The sequence below is a fragment of the Castanea sativa genome, chromosome 1, assembly GCF_040712315.1.
Source record: "Castanea sativa cultivar Marrone di Chiusa Pesio chromosome 1, ASM4071231v1".
In the NCBI taxonomy this organism is placed as follows: Eukaryota; Viridiplantae; Streptophyta; class Magnoliopsida; order Fagales; family Fagaceae; genus Castanea; species Castanea sativa.
This window is the reverse complement of record NC_134013.1, coordinates 85,131,885-85,157,774: the sequence shown is the minus strand read 5'-3', so window position 1 is coordinate 85,157,774 and position 25,890 is coordinate 85,131,885. Positions and strand designations below refer to the sequence as shown.

General features: G+C 36.0%; 1 protein-coding gene and 1 pseudogene across 1 annotated transcript; one reads left to right on the top strand and one right to left on the bottom strand.

The window, feature by feature from the left end:
• The first annotated feature begins 1,004 nt into the window (after positions 1–1,004).
• Positions 1,005–6,014, top strand: LOC142636069 (uncharacterized; annotated as a pseudogene).
• Positions 6,015–10,115: 4,101 nt separating this feature from the next.
• LOC142636059 (26S proteasome regulatory subunit 4 homolog B-like) lies at positions 10,116–20,010 on the bottom strand. The gene is made up of 8 exons (XM_075810131.1): positions 19,837–20,010; positions 19,512–19,750; positions 12,803–12,930; positions 12,513–12,709; positions 11,251–11,462; positions 10,949–11,165; positions 10,641–10,832; positions 10,116–10,199 (listed from the first exon to the last, which is right to left on the bottom strand). Exons 1-8 carry the CDS (start codon positions 20,008–20,010, stop codon positions 10,116–10,118), a joined length of 1,443 nt encoding a protein of 480 aa, XP_075666246.1.
• Positions 20,011–25,890: the final 5,880 nt, after the last annotated feature.

The window sequence follows — 25,890 nt, the reverse complement described above, 5'->3', positions numbered from 1 at the left end:
AAATTTAGTTTTTTTTTTTTTTTTTTTTTTTTTTTTTTTTTTTTTTTTAATTTGGTTTGTATCGATACTATAGGAAATTCAATGGTATCTTTTTGTAATTTTGGAATATGTATTTTTATTTAGACTGATTTTAGTAGATTCAAATAAAATACTTATCTGGGAATTTCTCAAAATTTTAATGGGTTCTTAGTTTCTTTTCCCTTGATTCGTCAAGATTTCATTGAGGTAAAACAATATCTTGCTTTACTATATTTTCATTCTGCGTTATAAAACCCCAAATTAACCCCCAAAAAAATCCTAATTTTCAGATAGGGAAACTCCCAAATCCACGAGTTAGGGCTCCCCAAATTTGATCTCTACTAGCTTCTTCCTCAGCATAAGCAACCAACTTGCTTATGCATATCAGTCGGGAGATTAGTCCTCATGCATTGTAATTTTTTCTTGAATTTCACTGCTCTTTTGAATGTTCAGTTGTGCTTAATTGAGAGGAAATAACATTCTGGGAAAGTAAATATGTATTTGATTTTAGTTTACAAATTCTCATTCTGACAGAACTTTAAAATTCCTTGAAGCTAACTCCCTTGTAAAATTAAAAATAAATAAATAAATAAATAATAAAAAAACACTTAATTCCACGACTTTGGATTCAAATCATACTACTTGAATTAGTCAAGCTCTGAGATTCCGTTTCCATGTATATAATATATATGCTACCTTTAATTCTTCCGTGTCATCATCTCACTTTCATAATTACTTGGCCATTTTTTTTCGTAATCATGATAGGGTATTGAATTCCAAGTGAGATTGTCAATCAATTTACAGTTCAAAGGGCACTTCCTTAAGTGCGTTTGTAAATTTACCAATTAAAAATAGAAAAATGGATTCTAATTGAGATGAGCCTAACTTCAGTGAGAAAAAAAAAATCTTACAATCATTATAATTTATCCCATGTCATGTTCCATAGATTTCTCATGTTTATCCCTCTGTTTTCTTCGCCTACATTGATGGGACTAGAATTTCGGGACATGCTGCTTCTGGTAAAGTGGAAAAAATTTATATTATGTTCACACATAGGGTCGAATAATACAAATTGTGTATAACTATTTACAAGGTTATTGGACCAGTTACCATTGTTGTACATCTGATTTTTTTATGGGGGGCAAAACTAAGGAACTAAGTATCAAATTGGATCAAAGTCAGACGATGAAAAATGATCAAGGGATGACACTATTTTTTTTTATCCTCTTAATTCTCAATAGAAGTTATTATTTGCTGTATTTATCCATTTCATTAGTAAAGGCAACATGTGTCAAATAGTTTTTTTTTTTTTTTTCGTTTTCTTTTGCATTCATTTTTTCATTTTATAACTGTGAACAATAGAATTTCAACTAAAATAATGTAATTATCTACTTTATCTTATAGGAATTGGTTTGTCCATGAAAGACATGGAAATAAGAGTCAAGTAGGGGGAGATTTCCGTGAAAAACTAGTTTATTAGTCAATTTTTATTGTTGGAGTTTCTATGATTATTTGCTTCAATTTTTATTTACTTACAAATTTTTTAAGTGTCAAATGTCCATCCTAAATTGCTAATTTTTCAGCATTGGAAATTCTTTGATTGGCGAGTTTCTAAAATTTATGACATTAGAAGAGATGAATAAATAAAAATTATGACACTTAACTCAAAAATAAAAAAAGAGCTTAGTCATTTCCCCTCATATTGCCAACCTCTCCTTCCTAGTCTCACTTGATCTTAAAAACAACAGCTTCAGTGGTTTTCTGCCACATGAGATTAGTCATCTACACCGCTTGAGGAAACTTCAGTTGTCAAACAATTTATTGGAAGGTAGTATCCCTCCAACTATACATTATTACCAGAAGCTTGAATATTTATATCTTTATAACAACAATTTTAGTGGTGGCGTACCTAAAGAATTGGGCATGTTACCCAAACTTCGAGATTTATTTCTTGCAAGAAACAGTCTAAGTGGTACAATTCCATGGTACCTCAGCAATATGTCGACGTCATTAGAGATCTTGTCTTTGGAATTCAATAGCCTTACTGGTCCATTTCCTCTTGTCATCTTTAACTTCTCTTTTCTAACAACTTTTGGTCTTACACAAAATCACTTCTCAGGAACCCTTCCAATGAATCTTTGCACCCAATGTCCTAATCTTCAAGGACTGCATGTTTCCATTAATGAATTCAGCGGTAAGCTCACCTCACAGTTTAATAACTGTACAGAGCTTTCTGTCTTATCTCTGTCATACAATAAGTTTGGTGGAAGTATTCCAAAAGGTTTTGGGAGTTTAGAAAAGCTTGAAGTGCTAGATCTTGGAGGTAACAACTTAACTGGAAATATACCTCCTATCATAAGCAACTTGTCGATGTTACAAGAGTTTGCCATCGAAAGCAACAACGTGAAATGTGGCATTCCAAGTGATTTATGGCGTCTCCAAAATCTGAAAATTTTGGGATTTCAAGTGAATGATCTCATTGGGACAATACCCCAATATATTTTCAACATTACCCCTCTACAAGAGCTCAACTTGGCTGAAAATTCCTTGTCTGGAAATCTTCCATTAGATACTTGGATCTCTTGCCCTAATCTTGAAATTCTAGCACTTGATTTGAACAAAATTAGTGGTCATATCCCATCATATCTTTCAAATACTTCCAGCCTCTTCATGGTAGATTTTTCTGGTAACTTTCTCTCTGGACATATACCCAGAAATCTTGGGAACTTAAAAAATCTAAAAAGGCTTAATCTAAGCGGAAATCAACTGACAGCTAGCGGAGCCTGGACATCAAGAGCATAGTTTCCTTTTATCTTTTACTAATTGCAGATTTTTGGAGGTGCTAGATTTATCCTCCAATCGCTTTGAATATTACAATTCCGAATGCCATTGGAAAATTTTCACTTTCGCTTAAAGCCTTTGATGCAAGTGAAAACCAAATAAAGGGTCAAATTCCAATGGGAATTGGTTCCTTGAAAAACTTGTACTTTCTTGATTTGTCACGTAACAATTTGACCGGAAACATACCATCCACATTCAAGGGATTAGAGAATTGCAAATATTGTTTCTTGACGAGAACTTGATTGAAGGATCCATTCCAGAACAACTTTGTCAACTAAAGAACCTGGGAGAATTGTCGCTCTCTATTAACAATCTCTCAAGATCAATCCCGAATTGCATTGGAAACCTCAGTGTTTTGCAAAAATTCAACATGAGTTATAATGTTATTCTTGGATTTATCATCGAATTTCCTCAATGGAAGTTTGTCTCCAAGCATGACAAAATTGCGCACTATTGTAGTCATGGACTTATCCTGTAACCAAATTACTGGAAATATTCCCAGTATCATTGGTGCTTTCGAGAGCCTAAGTTATCTAAACATGTCAAAGAACTCATTCCAAGTAAACATTCCACAATCTTTTGGACAATTGAGGGGAATGGAGCGACTGGATCTCTCAAACAATAATCTCTCCGAAGCTATTCTAAAATCTCTTGAGACACTTCCATATCTCAAGTATTTGAATTTGTCCTTCAACAAGCTATCAGGAGAGATTCCATCCACCGGACCTTTTGCAAACTTCACCGCAGAATCATTTTTAGGTAATGAAGCACTTTGTGGGAATCCAATTTTTGGAGTTCCACCATGTACAAGTCCAACTTCTCTTGGATCAAGGGTGAAACAAGTTTTGCTCAAATATATTGTTCCTGTCATTGCATCAATTATAATCTTTGCAGCACTGGTCATAATGCGAAGAAGACATGCACAATGTAACATGCAGATTCCAGGTTTGCCTATCACATTGCCTACAATGGATCATAGAATGATATCATATCAAGAGCTTTCTCGTGGAACAAACAACTTTTGTGAGAGCAACTTGCTTGGAACAGGAGGTTTTGGTTCTGTGTACAAAGGGATACTATCTAATGGGACTATTATTGTTGTCAAAGCTCTAAACCTGCAATTGGAGGGTGCTTTCAAAAGTTTTGATACTGAATGCAAGGTGTTAAGGGCAATCTGACATAGGAATCTTGTTAAAGTCATTAGTACATGCTCCAACCTTGAGTTTAGAGCTTTGGTGCTTCAATACATGTCAAATGGTAGCCTTGAAAAGTGGTTATGCTCTCATAACAACTGCTTGAATCTTGTCCAAAAAGTAAGCATCATGGTTGATGTTGCATTAGCGTTGGAATATCTCCACAATGGTCAATCAGAATCTGTGGTGCATTGTGATTTGAAGCCTTCCAATATTCTTTTGGATGAGGACATGGTTGCACATGTTAGTGACTTTGGCATTGCAAAAAATTTAGCCCTAAACAAGGACGCAACGCAAACCAAAACTCTTGGTACACTTGGCTACATCACACCAGGTACTTGAATTCACCTTTGTCTATATATTTAATTACCAGGCCAATTTTGTACATAGCTTTAATAGATACAATTTTAACTATTAACAATTTGTTTGGTAGTTCATAGCTCAGTTTTGTAATTGCATTAGATACATATGAACATACACTTTAAAGTATAGTGTGACTAGTTCAATGGATAATTAATTAATTACTTGTTAGTCTCTCTTATGTATGGAAAATTCTTAGGTAGTCCCGGAGTATAGTGAAATGGTGCTCCCTCCTCTCACATTTATGGTGAACCCCATCATGAATTTAATGAGCGGACCCTACCATGAATGTGAGAGGAGGGAGCACCATTCTCCATGCTCCGGGAGTACCTAAGAATTACTCCTTATGTAAGGGTTATTGGTGTTAATTTATTCTACAAAATTTTTATTTTAAGAAAGTAAATAAATAGTTTGTATTAAAACCATTTGTTATATGAACCATGCTCACTAATCAAATATGAATTTGTTCAATAAAATAAATTTAGTGTGAGTTTCAATATTGGACTTGTTAATAGAACTACGGTAATGTTCAGCTTGCCTTACACCACATATTAATTAGAGCCAGCTTTATAGCCATTGACACTAAACAATATAGTGGTCATGGTAGATCAAGTGATGTCAATATTTAAAATAAAAGTTGTGAAAAATATTGTATTCTTATATTTATTGGAAATGAATACGCAAATGGATAGGTAGGTACTCCAAGATGTGTTTATATTTTATAGAATTTTTAAAAAAAAAACAAAGCTTGCAAGTATGGTTGCTATTTTTACACCACTTAAACCCAGTATTGCATTATGGCATGAAACCACGTAGAAACAAATGAGACTTGCCACTAGTCAAATCCACAATTCCAAGACTCTCATGTGTGATGGATCATTTGGATTCCTACCACTAAACCATCTCCCTAAGAGATGTAAATGTGTTCAGATTTGTCTTGGGTAATTGAAGTAGAAAATAATATATACATATATACTCCTATAACAAAGGTAAACCCTAAGAACATAATATCAAATGTATTTTTATTTTTATTAGAATAAAGATAGTAGCAAATGGACGCATCTTGATCATATCATAATTTTTTTTTTTCAATAAATCAAATCTACATATAGACATCAATATATTGATAATGGATTGATACAATAAACAAGATTTAAAAATTAAATAAAAAATTTGCATGAATGTGTGAATGGTTATTTTTATAAACTTATTCTCTCTCCAGTTGGCAAGCATGTGGACCACTAACTTATTGACATCTTGACAAATGTGAGCTTGGTAGAGCATGGCTCAAAAGGGAGAGTGTCAACCAAAGGTGACATTTATAGCTATGGAATAATATTGTTGGAGATCATCACAAGAAAGAAACCCACTGATGAAATTTTTGTTGGAGAACTAGCTATGAGGCAATGGATTGCATCACTTCCAGATAGAATGGAAGTCGTGGATGATGTTTTACTCAGGATTGAAGATGGAAGAGATGTAACTGGTATGCAAACTATTCTTTTATCTATCTTAGAATTAGGCTTAAGATGTTCTGAAGAATCACTAGATGAAAGACCAGCCATCAAGGACGTTGTGACCAAGGTTAACAAAATCAATTGACACTACATGGAAACATAAGCAGGGGTACTATCTAATATTAAAATCTATGTTATTGCTCGAGTTTCTTTTCTTTTTCTTTTTTTCTTTTTTCGAGATGTGATTATGTGACATTGGTTTGGTATGTCCTCTGATTCTGTAAGGTACTTACAAATGGGGTTACTTGGGAAACCAAAATCAATTAAAACTATCCCGAGTTATTAGTATTTGAAGTTAATAGATTTGGCTTTTAATACATGGTATAAAGATGATTTACTTAAACATTCTAAAATGTTGTATGAAAAAGGTATTTCGGATCTTATGCATAAGAAAACCTATACTCTTAGTATCAATGGGCAAAGAATGACGAAAAAAAAAATTTCACTCTGTCAGCCCCACATATGATGGGTGTGGAATTATGTATTTATAGCAACTATATGAAGAATGGCATAAATACCAACTGTATTAAGGAATGACACATATTACACAAAATGTTCTCAATACATGCAAATATGTATACAATTCGCTTGCAATAATTCGCACACAAATTTTTTTTTTTATTTGCTCAATTACTATATATAATTTGAAATAAGGTTTAGGTTGAATTTGATCATCTAGAATTTGGCAAAAGAATTTGATCATCTAAAATGATGATGCCAAAAATCGTCAATGAGCTATGTGGTTCTCATGTGCTCCAAGCAAGACCTGCACACACAAAGGGAAAAAGAAGAACCTGCGAAGGGTATCGGTGTGGTACCGGTCAAATATACCCTCCGACGGTCAAGTTAGCGAAATTTCTTGTTCATAACTCTAAAGTGCCAAAGCTAGGGTGAATTAAGTGTACCTTGGTTTGTGAGGGTTTGGGAGTTTTTATAGTAGCGTAGAGTTGACATATGTTTCTTGATGAAGAGGGTCTTTCCTTATAGGGAAGCACTTCTTTATCAAGCGTATATTGCGAGATGCTTTTCTTGTAGGGATCCCTTCAATTAGGATTAACCGTGGTTCACAAGATATTTTCTTATATACATATTCTTCGGGGCCAAGTATAGTCATGCTATACTCGTCACTTTTTCTTTTCTTGCCTTCAACTTCCTCCCCGTCAACTTCTTATCCCGTCCAGGCATAGTTGCCGTCAAGTAGTGGGATGAAATCGTCAGCTCTGAGATTGACGGCTTCTTCTTGCGTGAAGCCATCGGCTTTGATACTGACGGCTTCATCTTGCGTGAAGTCGTCAACATGCGTAATACAGCTGATGGGTTCTTGAAGACCAGCAGCTTCTTTTATTTTTCCAATTAAAAATTACCCTATCATAAAATATGGGCTAACCAGTCTTTTGTGGGATAACATAGCATATACATTAATGCAACCAGCAATCCTTTCTTTAACAAAATAAAAACCAATCTTAAAGGTGCTTCATCCTATAGCTCGAAAGACAGAGCTTTATAATCATATATATGTCCCACCAATATCATCACAATAAAAAATGATAGACTTGAAAAGAAAACATATACGTAAGCGAACCTAAATTGTATCTATGATATAGTATCACACTAAATGCTAAAGAGTAATATTTTCTTATTTCACGTTGGAACTCTTACGTGTTTGTTGTTTTTTAGTGTTTGCCTGATATGATTTAATTTTATTGATTTATTTTGTTTTAAAAATAAGTTTATGAAAAATTATAGTTTCTTTTGAAATTGTACATTGTCTGATATATAAACAATAACTTTTTAAAAAATTTATACATTTCCTTTTTAAATTAAAATAATATAGAGTAATAAAAAGGCTAAACCAATCATACACACAGCAAACCATGACAAAACATTTCACCTAAAAATGTGCAATATGCCATTATAGAGTGTTTATGTAACAAAACTTCCATTCCAATTAGCATTGAAAAAAAAAAAAAAAAAAAACTGCTTGTTTGTGTGTAAACAAAATTCATTTATCAAAAAGGGCCTCATTTATCTTTCAAAATTAAAAATATCTATGATTGATTTTTTTAAAAATTCCGTAGGATTACCCTTTAAATTTACTACATTTCGTTAACAAGCTTTATTTTATTATTATTATTATTATTATTATTATTATTATTATTATTATTATTATTATTATTATTATATAGGGATAGAAATTTAATTAGTGAGTTTAATTGAAGTAAATGAGTGAATTATAAACTTGACAACTCTCTCTCTCTCTCTCTCTCTCTCTCTCTCTCTCTCTCTCTCTCTCTATATATATATATATATATATATATATATATATATAAAAGGTTAGTTAATTTTGAAATCAACCTTCTTTGGGAGTTATAAATATACCCAAACCAAAAATTTCAAAAACCAACATCATCAAAGCATCCCAATTCCCAAAGGTAAGAAATCTTTCATTATATTTTTTTAACTTTTCTAAATTTTCATAGTTTGGTATGTCCTCTTATTCCTTAAGGTACTCACAAGTTGTGTGTTACTTGGAAAACCAATATTAGTTAAAATTATCCCAAGTTATTAATATTTGAAGTTAATATATTTGGATTTTAATATATGGTATAAAGAAGATTTACTTTAACATTCTAAAATCTTGTATGAAAAAGGTATTTGGGATGTTATGCATAAGAAAACCTATACTCTTAGTATCAATAGGCAAAGAATGACTAGCAAAAAATTTCACTTCATCAGTCCCATATACGATGGGTGTGGTGCTATGTATTTATAGCAACTATATGAAGAATGGCATAAATACCAACTGTATTAAGGAATGACATATAATAACACAAATGTTCTCAATTCGCCTGCAATAATTCACGAAAGATTTTTTTTTTTTTGGCTCAATAACTAAGTACAATTTGAAAGAAAGTTCAGGTTGAGTTTGATCTTCTAGAATTTAGCAAAATGAAGCCCCTTAATGAAAACATGGGCTAACTAGTCTTTTGTGGGATACATATATAGCATATACAATATACAATGCCACCATTCGGCAATTATTTCCTTAACAAAATAAAAACCAATCTTAAGGTGCTTCATCCTAACTCGAAACATAGAGCTTTATGATCATATATATATCGCACCAATATCATCACAAATAAAAAAATGATAGACTTGAAAAAGAAGACATATAATATTAGGTGAACCTAAATTGTATCTCTGATATATCACACTAAATGCTAAATAGTAATGTTCTCTGATTTCATGTTAAATCTCTTGCGTGTCTATTATTTTTTAGTGTTTGTTTGATATAATTTAATTTAATTGATTTATTTTGCTTTAAAAGTAAGTTTATGAAAAATTATAGTTTCTTTTGAAATTGTACATTGTCTGATATATATATATATATATATATATATATATATATATATATATATATATATATATATAAAGGTTCGTTAATTTTGAAATCAAACCTCCTTTGGAGTTATAAATATACCCAAACCAAAAATTGCAAGAACCAACATCATCAAGGCATCCCAATTCCCAAAGGTGAGAAATCTTTCATAATATTTTTTTACCTTTTCTAAATTTTCATAGTTTAGTTTTGGAATTTGAGGGTTTTTAATGATTTGAATGGTTAAAGACAAATTAAATAATTTCATGTTTTAATATTAGAATTTTAAGAAATGCATATTTAGATTTTACTTGAAACAACAAGTTATAACTTGATCCCCTTCAACCAAAGGATTTACAGAGGGGGGAAAAAATGCTTGAAATTGTGGGCCCTAACAAAACCCACCCACGTACTACATGTTAGGCCTCGTATTGGTGTTGGTGTGGGCTAGGCATTGCCTCATGCTTTTTTGTAAACTTTGTTGGGCACACTGAGCCCAACATGTAATTACCTATCTTGCTTGTTGTATCCAAAAACTAAAATACATCTCACTTTGAGTCATAACTTAGCCTAAAACATGCAATTCCTAAAATAAGGGTTCCTATCTCCATTAGAGAACTCATCAAATTAAAATTTCTTAGTCAACCCATGGCAGGGCCTAAATTCAATACTAGTGATGTCCAAAAAAAAGGTGTTGGCATTCCACTATTCAGCAAAATATTTCACATCAAATTAATTTGACATCAAAAGCTAAAAACAACAAAGAAGATGCACATGTATTTTCCGGCCAGTGGAACTGGCCACCTTCTACATATAGAGCCCTTCTGGCACCCCTTCTTTCTTTTTGTACATCACTTTTTCCTTGGCTTTCTTGAAGTTTGCATGTGTCACCTGAAGCAAACGTAAAAGATGTTAACAAGTAATTAAATCAGGTCAAACAATTAAAGAGATGAGCCAATCCAAGGAAGCAGCAATAGATTAATCAAGCAATATCCTTCATCAATAATAACCCAGACCCAAAAGAGTTGAGAACAATGCACCCATGCATACTTCATTCAGACTAATACCAGAACATGGCATTATATAAGAGAAAATAGAGGCTAGGGTTGCATCAAGTAGCAGCTATTAAAACTCCAAAGCATCATGAAGGCCAATTGAAGAGTGTAAATGCATGCATGTATGATGTATTTGTGAAATGGGTTATAAGCACACGTGCACCCCCTACCCTCCATGCACATGCTTCAACACCAAATATACATATGAAATGAAAGTGAAGTTAAGACTAAGCAAGAACAAACAAAATCTGCCAATGAATGTGTTAAGCAACATCACAGGGAGAACGTTCATGTATGTGTTAAGACTAAGCAAGAAATATTGTGTCACCTTCATACGGCGCTCTCTTAATGCAAGCAAGCCAGCCTCAGTACAAATTGCTTTGATATCAGCCCCAGAAAATTCATCTTTAGTCATCACAAACTCTTCTAAGTTGACATCATCTGCCAGTGTCATTCTTGATGTGTGTATCTAAATTGCCAAAAACATGAAAAATATAAACAATAAGATCTCTATAGTGAAAAACAAAGGAATTGTATTATCATTCACAATGGTATTCCAATTCTACACATTCTGTACCAAAGTACCTGGAAAATACGCCTCCTTGTTTTTATGTCTGGCAGAGGGAATTCAATCTTCCTGTCAATTCTACCAGGACGAAGCAAGGCAGGATCAAGACTTTCGATTCTATTTGTAGTAAGAATCACTTTGACATCTCCTCTTGAATCAAAACCATCTAACTGGTTCAGCAATTCCAACATTGTCCTCTGGATTTCACGTTCACCACCTGAATGTGCATCATACCTGGGTAACATAGTTCAATCATAGATGTTACCTAAAGCACAGGTTGCAGGCAAGAAATATAGCAGTGCTATATTAACTTGAGTACCTTTTTGTGCCAACTGCATCAATCTCATCAATAAAGACAATTGATGGTGAAAGATCATCTGCAACTCGAAAGAATTCCCTGACTAATTTAGGCCCATCACCCAAGTATTTCTGGATTAATTCACTTCCGACCACGCGCAAGAAAGTAGCTGACGTTGAGTTTGCCACTGCCTGAAGTAAAACATAAGCATAATCACAGTTCCCAACCAATATCTAAAATAAATTGACATGAGAGAAATCCATGGTGACTGAATTCCATACAGGCTGTAAAGCATGCATGTAATATATGTTGAATGTATACCATACAGGTTCCATAAGCATAAATGTAGTATACGTTTCTGTTAACATACTACAAACACCAAATCTCTATACCAATTTCAAAGCAAGAGCCCAATTGACTCTATCCAACTTGCAGGTGGAAATTTTCAGGATATAGGAAAGGAGTGTGCCTGTTAGAAATACTGAATTCAATAGTATTGTATTTCATACTCAAATAATATACATGAGTGTCTTTATATATAGGAGGCATATGAGTGCTGTACAAGTAAATATGAGTGCAGTACAAGTAGTATAATGTGTGCTATACAAGTAGTACAATGTGTGCTATACAAGTAAGTAACCTAGTTGGGCCAAGCCCACAATACTATACGTTAACAGCCCCCCTTAAACTCAAGGTAGATGTGAGACCAGCTTGAGGTTGTCAACCAAATCACGAAGGCGTCCCTTAGGATGGGACTTGGTGAAGATGTCTGCAAGTTGATCTTTGGAGGAGACGGAGAAGAGCTTGAAAGCACCATGAACAAGATGATAACGGATAAAATGACAATCAATCTCGATATGTTTAATCCGTTCATGGAAGACATCATTGTGAGCAATGTGAATAGCACTCTGATTATCACAATAAAGAGAAGTAGCAGAGGATGTAGACACACCTAAGTTTGCAAGAAGCCATTGTAACCAAAGAAGCTCAGATGTGGTATCAGCAAGAGCACGATATTCTGCTTCAGTACTGGAGCGGGCCACAAAGGTTTGTTTCTTACTTCGCCAAGAAATCAAGGAAGAGCCAAGGAGAAAACAATAGCCAGTGGTGGACCTACGATCGGTGGGATCTCCTGCCCAATCAGCATCAGAGAATGCACGGAGTACAAGAGGAGACTAAGCTGAGTAGAAAAGGCCATGGAAGAGAGTGCCTTTCAAGTATCGAAGAATGCGCAGAACAGCAACATGGTGAGTCGACTGTGGAGCAGACAAATACTGGCTGACCTGATGAACAGCATAGGAAATGTCTGGACGAGTAACTGTGAGATATACTAGGCTGCCAACCCATCGTCTATAAAGAGAAGGATTAGACAATGGTTTCCCCCCCGAGGGAGTCAAATGCTCATTAAGCTCAACTGGGGTGTCAACAGTCTTGCTGTTAGTGAGTCCAGCACGAGACAAAAGATCAGAAGCATACTTGGCTTGAGTAATATAAAGACCATCTGAGGAACAAGTGATTTCAAGACCCAAGAAATAGCTAAGGTGGCCAAGATCTTTCATCTCAAACTGCTGACTGAGAAAATCCTTGAATTCTTGTATGCCAAAAAGGTCATCACCAGTTATGATCATATCATCCACGTAGAGGAGAAGTAGAATGGTACCTTTATCAGTACGACGAAGAAATAATGCAGCATCATAAGGACTGGCAATGTAACCCAAGCGAAAGATAGTAGAGCTAAATTTTGCAAACCAGGCTCGAGGAGCTTGTTTAAGACCATACAGTGCTCGTCGAAGGCGACAAACCTTGTTGGAGTCAATGGAGAGACCTGGAAGAGGTTGCATGTAAACTTCTTCACTCAAGTCCCCATTAAGGAATGCATTTTTAACATCCATCTGAAAAAGATCCCATTTTCTAGCAGCAGCAACAGCCAGGAGGGCACGAACAGATGAGATGCGAGCAACTGGAGCAAAGGTCTCTTCATAATCAATCTCATACTCCTGTGTAAAACCTTTTGCAACAAGACGAGCCTTATAGCGCTCAATGGACCCATCTGAGCGAGTCTTAATCTTGTAGATCCACTTGCAACCAACCACAGACTGTCTAGGAGGGAGAGTAACTAAGTCCCAAGTATGGTTTTTGGTTAATGCATCAAGTTCCTCTTTCATTGCAATCTGCCATAAAGGGTCAGTGGAGGCCTCTCGATAGGTCTGAGGCTCATGGAGTGTAGCAAGTACAGAGTAACAATGATAATCAAGTAAATGTGTAGGAATGGATCTTACCCGGGTTGAGTGACGAGGTGGAATGTCTTGTGGAGGTGGAAGGTCTTGTGGAGGATCTTCAGGCGGAGCAGGAGCGGGGGACCCAGGCTCAAGTTAGGGTAGCTCGTCATTAATCTGCTCATCTTCGACCTGTCCAGAAGAGACATTAAAAGGATCTGGTGTTTGAATAGAGAAGTCCAAAGAAGGATCAAGAGGATTTGGAGAAGGAACATGAGACTCCTCTGGAAAGACTTCAAGTACAGATGAGGTAGTGAGGGAAGAATGAAAATGAGAGAGTTCAACAAACAAGAGGTGTTCCCAGAAGACAACATTCCGAGAAACACGAAGACGATGAGAGACAGGATCATAACATCGATACCCTTTTTGTGTTTCGCCATAACCAAGGAAACAACAAAGTCTAGATCGAGGCTCAAGTTTGTTGTGCTCATGAGGCTGAAGAAGAACGAAACAAGCAGATCCAAAAAAGCGAAGGTGATGATAGGCAGGGGGTGACCCAAAGAGGCGCTCATACGGAGTTTGATTATAGATGACAGTGCTTGGAATGCGGTTGATGGTGTGAACAACATGAAGAGCAGCTTCACCCCAGAATGGAGGAGGAACCTTGGCAGAAAGAAGAAGAGTACGAACAGTGTCAAGAATATGACGAAGTTTTCGTTCAGCTCGACCATTTTGCTGAGAGGTACCTGGACAAGTTAGATGATGTACAGTGCCATAGGAGTGTAACAGAGCTTGAAAAGCATATTGAGTGTATTCAAGAGCATTATCAGAACAAAAAATTTTGATTCTTTTGGAGAATTGGGTTTCAACCATTTTTGCAAAGTTACTATATATTGGCAAAATTTCCGAACGAGATTTCATAGGGAATATCCAACTATACCGAGAATAATCATTGATAAAAACAACAAAATATCGAGATCCACCAATACTAGCAACAGGAGAAGGTCCCCAAACATCAGAATGAATTAACTCAAAAATTCTATTAGAAATAGAATCACTATTATTAAAAGGTAAAGCTGGCTGCTTTCCTAACTGGCATGAAGTACAATCAAAATTGTCTTTGGACACAGAACCTAAAAAACCCTTAGAACTAACTGTTGTACCCGAGAAGAGGGTGCATGACCAAGACGAGAGTGCCAAAGTGAGAGAGAGGGTAAGGAAGACACCGCAGCGGCAGCAGCAGCAATAGACACCGGAGCAACAGGTGGAAGATGAAGATTGTCCACTAGAAACATACGCCCAACTCTAGGGCCGGTCCCAAGCTCTTGCCCCGTCCTCGGATCCTGCACAATACACCCAGAATAGTAAAAAATAAGGCGATAACCTAGTTCAGCTAATTGTCCCACAGAACACAAATTATAGGATAAGTCAGGAACATGGTAGACCCTAGGAACAGAGAGGTTGGAGGTTGAAACAAAACCAAGACTATTCCCATGCATGGTGGAACCATCAGCTATGTGAATATTTAGGGGATGTGGAGCAAGGTCAAGTTTGGAGAATAAGGACGAGTGAGGTGTCATATGATTGCAACAGGCAGAATCAAAAAGCCAAGTTTGAGACTTATCGGGTAAAACTGAGAGAGCAGTGGAAAGAGATGCATTACCAGCCATACGAACAGCTTGAGCTACGATCTCTTGTAGTTCAGTGGGTGAGAGGTTGATAGTGGATCCAGAAGACTGGGACTCAGCTGAAATGGGAGGCATTGGCGGAGTAGACTCAGTGTTAGCAACTGTAGCAGTAGATTTGTTGCAACGGTAACAAGTCTCAATAGTGTGGCCAGGGCGCTTGCAATAGTTGCAGAACTTTTAATTGGTCTGTCTGTGACGATTGCTGGAGCCAAAAGGATCACCTGAGTGCTGAGGTTGCTCTATGGATGGAGCAGAAGGAGTAAGGGCCAGAACATTAAACTTATCCTGGGCTCGAAGAGTTGCAAGGCGAGCTTCTTCTCTTACTAACTCGCTCACAGCAGTATCAAGAGAGGGAGGAGGACAACGATTAAGAAGCTGACCTCGAATGGACTCATAGTCCTTGTGGAGTGACATCAAGAACTCATAGAGATGAAATTCATCTCTAATAGCAGCATATTGTTGAGAATCTTTTGAGCATGCCCAAGTTGGATCAGAAAGGTCAATTTGGTCCCAAATGAAGCGAAGCTGATCATAGTAGTCATTGATGGACTGCCCCGGTTCTTGCCTGAGTTGATGCAATTTAACCACTAACTGATATTTCATGGATCCGTGAGTGGTAGAGTATCTTTTGGCCAACATATCCCATGCTGATTTCGCATCATCAAAGCTGCCCAGCAAATTGGAGATGGAGGGAATGGAAGTGTTTCGAATCCATGTGAGGATCATGTGATTGTAACTATCCCATTCAATCATGCGACTGAGAAAGGCAGCATCTTCTTCACTTGCCCCCTTCACAGGAACAGTGATTGCACCAGTGCAATAATGCCAGAGCATGCGACCCTTAAGAACACTGCGCATAGCTTGAGACCAAGATAAGTAATTCCTAGTCCCCTCCAATACAATATTGATGGGGCGAGGAAGAAAAACATCATTTTTATCCATTTAGAGACACAATATGTAAAATCAAACTGCAAAAATGAAATCTACGTGAAAAACTGAGTAAGGAGAACCTGGATTGCAAAAAGTCAACTCCAAAAAAAAGTCAACGGTCAACAGTGACGTGGCGGGTGACGTCAGCAGCGCGCTGGAGGATGACGTCAGCAGCGCGTTGGAGGATGACGTCAGCAATGACGTGGTAGTGATGACGTGGCAGTGATGACGTGGCTAGGGCTGACGTCAGCAGGAGCAGTCTGGCGTGTGGCGGCGCGGTTCGGCGCGTGGGCGCGTGATCTTCAGTGCAGAAGCTTTAAGCGGCGCGTGAGGGCGCGTGGAGCCTCCGATGACTGTGAGGTTTTCACGAAAAGGTAGATCGAAGAAAGACGATCTTCGTGGTACCTTCGGAAAAAATTTTCGGAGCAATATTCACGGCGGTGCCGAAAAAGGCAGTGGTCTTTGCAATGTTTGAACTCCTCAACGGCGGCTGCTACAGGTCTGGAACCTGAGGACGATGTCTGGAAGACTCGAAGGTTCAACGGCGAAAGGCTGTGGCAGTTGTTGTGACAGCGGAAATAATATTGAGAATGGAGTTACACCAATAAAGACAAGACTGCTAAGAAAAGGTCAGAGCAATGGCTCTGATACCATGTTAGAAATACTGAATTCAATAGTATTGTATTTCATACTTAAATAATATACATGAGTGTCTTTATATATAGGAGGCATATGAGTGCTGTACAAGTAAATATGAGTGCAGTACAAGTAGTACAATGTGTGCTATACAAGTAAGTAACCTAGTTGGGCCAAGCCCACAATACTATACGTTAATAGTGCCAAACCTTCTAAAGCTCAGCTTTTCTTCCAAGGGGATTCAAAAGTCAAATATACAATTTAAATTTTAACAGATCATTAATATATAAATATTTGGGTGTTCTAAATAGACAAGAATGTGAGGAAGGCATTCATGAACAAGTAGTGGACTTCAACTCAAGTTCATGGTGCAACCACTGTTCGCGTAAAATAATCTGCAAGCGCACAGAATCGTAACAAGTAGTAAAGTGTTTTTAAAAAACGAATGTCGAACCCACAGAGATTAACTATGTTATTGAATACCAAAATTCACTAAATTAATTACAATTTGAAAAATAAAAAATAAATAGAACGTTCTACTATTTGAATTAAATTAAACTATTTAATAAAAATAAATCTACGAATAAAAGATTAACAAAATGCAAAAATCTAAAAGTGTAAAAATATGATAAGAATGGATCTAGAGCGGTTGATTTCACCTAACAAATCCTACCCAATTTATTCTTCCTAATTATTAAATTCTAATAATCTCCCGTTGATGATTAAAAATTCCTTAAGTATTCAATATCTTCTCTCGAATAATATCAAAAATATCTTCAACTAACAATTCCATATCTCTATGTGAATTTAATTAATTGGAGACTCATTACGTACTTTAAATTTCCTAAAAAATCACACTAATCGCGGTAAAGCATTTCTACTTTCGCTCAACTAATGATGTTTAATTCTAGAACTAAAATAACAAATCACCTCTCGGTCTCATTGTAATTCAATTGATCAAACAATAATTCGTAAAAAAAAATAGTAAGCATTAAGAATAAGAATTAAACATTCAATCATGGAAATATTAAAAATAAAATAACTTAGAATATAAATTGTGTGTTCATTGCTAGACTACATCAACACTCTAGAAAATAAATTTAGTTCATAATAAAATTGAAAAGAAAACAAATAAAATTTATGCCTTTCATCTGAATTGGTTGATCAACATGAAGCTCTCGCCTTTGTTCTCAGATCTTCCTCTTCATAATGACTCCCAAAACAAGTTCTTCTATGCGGCACCCCCTTTTCCTCTCTGGTCTTTTTTTCTTTTTTTCCCTAAAGAGCTTTTAAATAGGTCAAGGAATCCTATTCCCGTTTGGAGAAAATCTCAAATTTTTAGGCTTCATTTAACCGACGATTTTAGCCCATTTAACGTCAGAATTTGGACTTTTGGTAAACTACAAAATTGTAGCCCTTTAAGTTAAATTTCCAGCCCAACTTGAATCATCTCAATTGGATATCTGAGCCAAAAGTTATGTCAAAAATACTACTGATGTGCAGTCTGGAATCCTAATCCGAATTGGACTTGGATTTTGTGCAAATTTCCTTTGATTCCTTGCTCCACTTGGACTTGAATTTAATTGGGTTGGTCTTCTCTTGAATTCATGCCTGGCTGGATGAAAGTTGGCTTGATTCAATTGGCTTAGCCCCACTTTGCATGTAAAGCTCTTGTTACCTATAACACAAAGATATTATATAATCAGTAACAAAATAACATAAAAGTAAGGCTAAGTATGTAGATATGCGAGTACTTTATTGTATATATTTCATGCACATCAGCCACCAACAAACTCTAAAAATCTATAAGATTATGATGCAACCTAAGAAGAAGAAAAGAAAAAAGAGGTTGCAGTACGCATGAGGTAACTTTCAATACTAGCATCCTAATACATAAACTTATGGAAAGTTCAACTCCTGTTGTGCACTTAACAATGTATACACCTATCATACTAACTTAACAATGCATGCTCAGTTTAACCTGAGCAAATTGACTGGAATGTAGCAACAACCATTAATTGGTCAATGATAAACTAACAATCAGTACATTGCGCGAAATAAGGCCAAATAGTGCAACATGTGCAACCAGGTCCAAGAAAGCCTAAACCACCACATACATTCAAGCCCAACCCTAGTGTGTCATGTGCAACGAAGTCAATGGTGAAGTGAATACGAGTGTGCCAGGCATGTGCCCGAAGAGTTATCATGTGTGAGGAAGGTAGTTCAGGCTAATCTTAAGCTTCTTTTGATTAAGTCCTTATAAAGAGCTTGGGTATAAATGGAACCGTGTCATTATTTGAATCATAAGTAAATTCTCTCCATGACCCCAAGAATACCTCCAATTAGCCACCATTCTTCCTTATTTCTCATTCCTTTCCATACACATTCCCACGTCTCCATTTCTTAACCCTTGGCTTAGCCTTGTAACTCAATTAGCACCTCATGGTGTTTCCAATGGAGAGGTCTAGGGTTTAATCCCCCTATCGAATTGACAATCATTCCTTCATCATCCAAAGGTAATTCCCACTCAATCCTACAAACCAAACACTCCCCCCCCCCCTGCGCGCGCGCGAGGCAAAACACAATTTCCTAGCTCTTTCAAAATCAATTCTTTTAAACTTTCTAGAGATTTAAACCAAAGTAACTGAAAGCCCTCTTCTTCTTCTTCTTTTCAGATTAGAATTCTGTAGATTTCGTATACTAAAACTCTTGGGTTTGCAATTCTAAATATCAGCAATCTCCACAGAAACACAATATTAAACAAATTAAACCAAAAACTAAAACCCTAAACACAGTAAAAATAAGAAAATACTTATTGTGCATAAGAATAGCACAACCAGGCTCGAGCTGATCCTTATCGATAAACGAAAGAATCCCAACGTAGTACTCGTGCCCCACCGACGAACTCACAATGGCATGGTTCTCATAGATGAGCTCTTCGAGATTTCCGACGCTCATGGGGGACCCACGGAGATCGTCGACCTTAGATCGGTCCTCCTCGTTCTTCTCCTCATGGGGTTTGAGTCTCTCTTGGTTGGCCACAAACTCTTCCTCCATTAGAAGATAATCTTTGATGCGCTCCAGTTTCAAGAGACGGAGCCTGCACTTGCTGAGGGGCGTTATGGCAAGGAGACGACCTGCGACTTCTGGGCCCTTTTGCTTCCGCTGCTTGCGGCCCACGCGAGATGGAAGAGCTGCCCACCCATCTCGTTGTTGCTGTTGTTGTTGCTGTGGCCTTCACTTGGTGATGGTGGTGGTGGTGGTGGTGGTGGAATTGGGTTCGCTTCCGATGATTCCGCTACAGTCGCCATTGCTACACACAGAGCTCGTTTAGCTTCAAAATTTCTGCACTCTCTCTCTCTCTCTCTCTCTCTCTCTCTCTCTCTCTCTCTCTCTCTCTCTCTCTCTCTCTCTCTCACACACTGAAAATCTGGGCTAGAAAGACCCGGCTCTGTTTATTAAACGGGTCAAATTAATACCCGATTCGGTTTTGTTTCTGTTTGGGAAAATAAAAATACATTTTTTTATAACTTTTTTTTTTAATAATTTTGATTAACTGTCATTTTTAGTCCACTAAATTTAATATTAGTTATTTTAATCCATTTTGTTAAAAAGTCTCACAATTTTAATTTTTTAAATAAAAAAATAGAGTTTTTTTTTAGAGATATTAATTTATTTCTAAACACAATGATGGTAGTTTCTTTTTTAAAATGAATGAATTCTTCTTCTAAACTAATCTCCCTAATGTGTAAAAAATAAAAAATAAATAAAAATAAATAAAAACAAACAAACAAACAAACAAACAAATCAAGAGGCGAAAAGGCCAACCTTTGTATAAATATATAGTATTTGTCTCTTTTTACAAAAGAATATGACTATTTTTTGTGTGCCTATCATTCAGTTTTTTTTTTTTTTCCAAATAACACTTAATTTTTTAAAAAAAAATTAGTTAATATCGTTTCTAAACTATTTAGCAAACTAACATAGTGAGGCTAAGAAACTCGAGATTATTGTAGCAAAATTTAGTTAGTACCGTCTCACAATCTGCGTTTTTTTTCCTTTCAATATTTCTTGGCATCCAAACACACTCCGAAATCAAATCCTACAAAAATTGACCCTTTCAAATTTTGATTGAGTTGATTTAAATATAACCTTCACATATTGAAATGAAAACATATTCAAACATTCACATTCATAATCAAAGCCACAACTCCTTAAAAAAAAAAAAAAAAAATTAAACCCAAAGATCTTAGATTGATTTGAAATGAAATCACCAATTTAGGTGGTTGAAGCCCAATCAAATCCATATAGCCAACCCAATCTCCTCAAGCCAACTATAACCCATTTTGAGTGCCACATATGGTGGTTGAAACCCCTAAACCCAGCAAGTTTCAAGGAAGCTTAAGATTTTTTTATAGATTCTTAAAAAAAAAAAAAAAAAATTCCAAAACTAACAAGTTAAAAACTAACAAGTTACTACTCAATCATAGTCCAAGCCGAAATCGAGCATTCCATATGTGTCGGTCTCCAACGAGTCCACCACGGGAGATCTAAAAGCTTCTTGGAAGGTGGTGGGAACAGATCTAGGTTTGGGTCGATTTTAGAGTGAGAGAGAAAGAGAGAGTGGCTTGGGTTTGGGTCGATTTGAGAGATCTAGCCCAGGACTTAGCGAGAGTAATTGTTGAAAGTGATTCTAAAGCTTGCATAGAGGCTATTCAAGGGCTAGGTCAGAGTTGTCCATTGAGGAGTTCAAGCTAGAGCTATATAGTTCGTAATCTAGCAGAGGCTTTTGGTGTATGTATTTTCAACTGGATTTGTAGGGAAGCTAATGTGTTGGCTGGGTTTTTTTTTTTTTTTTTTTTATTTAAGTTCAGGCCCCAAGCTTTTGCTGACGTTTTCTTACAGGAGGTTTGCCTTGGTTCTAACATGGGCTCCTCCTAAGTTCTCTGGTTCATTAAAAGTTCTACGTATTATTAAAAAAAAAAAAAAAAAAGTACTGTAGTTTTTCTTTTAGATTTTTTTTAACGTAGATACGTTTGATTACCGGGAAAGTGCAGGAAAAATTAAAAGAAAGTATAAAGAATATGAAAATTTTGGTTATTTGGATTTTTTCATTTAAATACTGATGTGACATATTTAAATGTTAAATAAATTTTTAATTATCATTTAATTTTGGACGTGAGGTTAGTCACAATTTTTTTTTTAAGTTTATGCTGATATGGCAGTCCAAATAGCAGTTGACGTTATGAAATATAATTTTTTATTATTATGTTTGATACTTCAGCTTTTTTCATTTAGGAGATAATGATCGGGACTAATTTGACATGACACTGATGAAAAACTTAAGGACTAAATTGACACAACTGAAAGTTTAAGAACCAAATTAAAATATGGTGTAAAGAATAAGAACTAACTTTGTAATTTACCCAATTTTTTGTTATTCGGTGAGTTCCTTTCTTTCATTATTATCCATTTTCTCTCTCTCCCTGTGTGGAGTCAATAAGTTTTGTAATAATATTCCAAACATTATGTAGACTGCCTGTATCACTACCCAATTTTAGATTACTAGCAGTGCTAAGGGTAAGCAAAGAGAGCCCAACAACTTAGGCTAACCCATTTCCAATGCGAAAGAAATAATGAAATATGAATGGTGAATTGCCCACCTCTGCCCAAATATTCTGAGCTAGCATGGTATCCTCTCGAAGTGGCATCTGTTATTGACATTTCATTGTAACTATACGCGTTTGAATATTGCAGGTCATTCATCCATCTAAAGACCCAAAGGTGAAGAAGTTCCATGATGCCAAATACCGTATTTTCCGGGAGCTATATGAGCAGCAGCTATCTCATCTCTCTATAATGGCTCAAGCCTTGGCTTGGTTAATGTGATACTTGGCCATGATGTCATCTGGATGATTTGATTAAATGATTGCATTGTGGCACACTGCTTTTGTTTTTTCTTTTGGAAAGAAATGGATGCACAGTTTGAAGGTTAGATTGTGAAGCTTTCATATTCAAATAGAAGAAATTCAATAGAATCAATGTGTATAGCCTTGATTTTCAGCATCACATTGGAGAAAAATATCACGAAGAGAGTGGAAGATATAAGTCGAGCAATGATAAGGGAATTAAACTATCATTAAAAAAAATCATGTATAGTGGCTCATGTGGCTTGAAACATGTCTTTTCATCTATGAATTAAGATTTTTTTCTTTTCTTTTCGAGGAACATCTATGAAAATGATGACCCCTGCTTAGTTCCACAAGGGCATTTTGCCAATTCAGCTTCCAGTACAAATCAGTTGGAATTCCTGAAAGGTCGTTCACGGAATTCAGTCTTTATATAAATCTTAGTTGTAATCTCATATTACCACCATTTTAGGGTAATCACATTACCTAACCTAATACGTGATCTTATCACTCTGTTGCCAACATTGTATTTCTTTTGACGTAAAACATTTGTTCTAATTCCCTACTCACTCCCTATCTCACAAAATCTCACACATTTTTCATAACAAGTTTGTTTCCAGTTTTGTTGGGTCTCGAAATAATCTTTAGATTATTTTATCTTGACTTATGGTGTATTAACACATCAACAAGTTGATAAAATGTTGTGATATTTTGTTGTGGTTATAGAAAAACTCAATTCCTATATCAAAATGCAAGTTACAAGACCATGTAGCCCCCACCCCCCTCCCTCCCCAAAAAAAAGTTACTTCCTCTCCAATAGAAGGTTTTTAATTTTTATTTTTATTTTTTAGTAAATTAAACCAACTCTAGCTTCCACTAAATTTAGCTAGCCTAGAGGGGTTGGACAAGTCCAAATATCTACTGTGAGTGATGACCCATTATGTAATGTTATAGGTTAGACCTTTATTAGCTTCAAAGTTTTTGTGAGATTTTTTTTACAAAAAATTTAAATATGGGCCGGGTCAGGTCTTTCTTTAGTACGAGTCCTGTCTCTTTAGAAAGAGTGATGAGTTCTATTGCCACCCACAAGGATCCATGATGAGACTTGAGATGAGAGTGAAGGATGGTGGAGTTAATAGGCAGCGCTTCAACGCTGCAGTGGTTATGGTGGTAGATCACTTTCTCCAGAAATGTTGCCACCAAACGTAAGTACGCACATACATGACTAATCTAGTCATATTATGTAATTCGCTATATACAATCCTGTGTTATGGTATTTTGTTAAGTTGCATGGTAATTGGTGTGTGCGCTTGTGTTCGGGGGCATTTTTCGGTTGCTTGACCACGTGTGGTCCTTTGGAGGGGTGACCTTGCTAGACCCGGGTTCATTTGACGAGTTGCGTTCGGAACTTAACATTGGGCCACGTGGTCTAACGGCTACCGGCGTACTTTTAAGCCTATAAAACCATTAAAGCCAAAGTCTAAGAATCACGATAATAGTTGAATAAATATGTAACATGTGTTTGATCTATTAGCTTTGATTAATAGTTGTAATAAAGTAATATGTATTTAAATGTGAGGTAATCATGTACTCAATGATGTATATTTAAAGATATGGAAGCAAAATCACTTATCTTTGTATGGTTTGTAGCTCCAGCTGTACCGCTTCTGTAAGTTGATAATAACTTAGCCGAGTGATTCCAGCGGTAGAAAAGCAGTTTGCCATGATAACTTCAAGATTGAGAGGGAAAAATGGGTGCAACTGGAGGGAGGGAGAGAGAGTATGTCTAGCTGTGTGTAGGGGCTGGCTAAGCTTGCCCCTCTTATCATGCACTTAAATGAGTTTTCCCCTTGACAATGCTCTTTTAGTTGTTGTGAAGTTATGAATAGTGTTGTCTTCAATGAAAAAGGCTTTTGTATGGAGTATTTGTGCCTTCTAAACGAAGAGCTTTATGTAAGATGGATTAGTGCCTTCCATGAGAAAGGCTTTGATATGAGATCTTGGTGCCTTCTAGGAGAAGAGCTTTGGCATTAGAAGTTTATACCTTCCATGAGAAAGGCTTTAGGTATAAGTGTTTGATATCTCTTGAGAAGTATGGAGATGGTAAAAGATATAGATGTTTTGTGGGATGTAGTATTTGTAATATGTATGATATATGGAAGTATGAGAGATATGAAGGTTAAAGATAGTAAAAATATGAGATTATAACTGCTAGAGAAGTTGTAGAGATTGCTTTCCAAGAAAAAAGATTTTGTAAGAGAATAGTATAGAGATGTGTTTAGGTATTTGGAGATACGAGCAGTAAGATATGTGTATTTTCTAAATATGGAGAGTGAGAGAATGAGTATAAGAGGGGTAATAGTGCTGTAGTGTGTTTAGTAAAGCTGCTGGGATTTTCTGTTGGAGGATGGATGAGGGCTTATGAAGGCATTTATGAGCTAAAAGCTGAAGAGTTTTGTTCCTGATTTGGAAACTAAAATCTTAGAACTTCATTAAGAGCTTAAGAAGATAATTAGAGGGAGAGAGAATGGATAAGTTCATGAGAGGGTTGTTCTTTTCCCCATTAGTGTCCCCTTTTGAGGTGTTGATGAAGAGTTCTATTTAGCTAAGTTTAAGAGGGTATTTTAGCAAAGAATATCAGCCAAAATCTGTCCCAACTAGCAATGAATTTTCAGAAAATTCATCCTAAGATTTGGCCAAAAATGGTATGTTTAGGTTTAAGGTGTTCTTTCTGTTTTTGGTAAGAGCTGCTAGGGAAAGAGCAGCAGAAAAAGAAGGTATTTTGGCAAGAAAAAGATAGTTACTTTAGTCGGTTTTGGTTTTTAGTCAAATGAGGAAAAATCTGTAATGCTAAAACTGCTAGGTCAGCTGTTACATCTGTTCTGAAGAAGCTATCCCAGCTGTCAAGAAAAGCTGTGACAGCTATCATGAGACAGCTGTCACAGCTATCATAAGATAGTTGTTGCTTTGGGCAGAAGCAGATGAGATCAACTAGGTGATTTTAGACTGCTGGAGCATTTATTTCATAGATTTGGCTGAAAAATGTAAAATCTCTTTCAAGGGTATCTTGCTATTTTGGGTATAGTAGCTGGTTGCTAGGATTTCAGAATTAAATGGCTGATGATATCACTTTCAGCCAGGTGCCAAGTGCTGAATACGCTGCTGGGGTTCTACTGGAAATGCTTCCTTTTTTGGGTGTTTGTGTTTTAAGCTAATTCCATGTATAATTTGAACTTCTTTTCAAAAAACTTAATAATTTGAATGGCATAATTTTAATTGTTT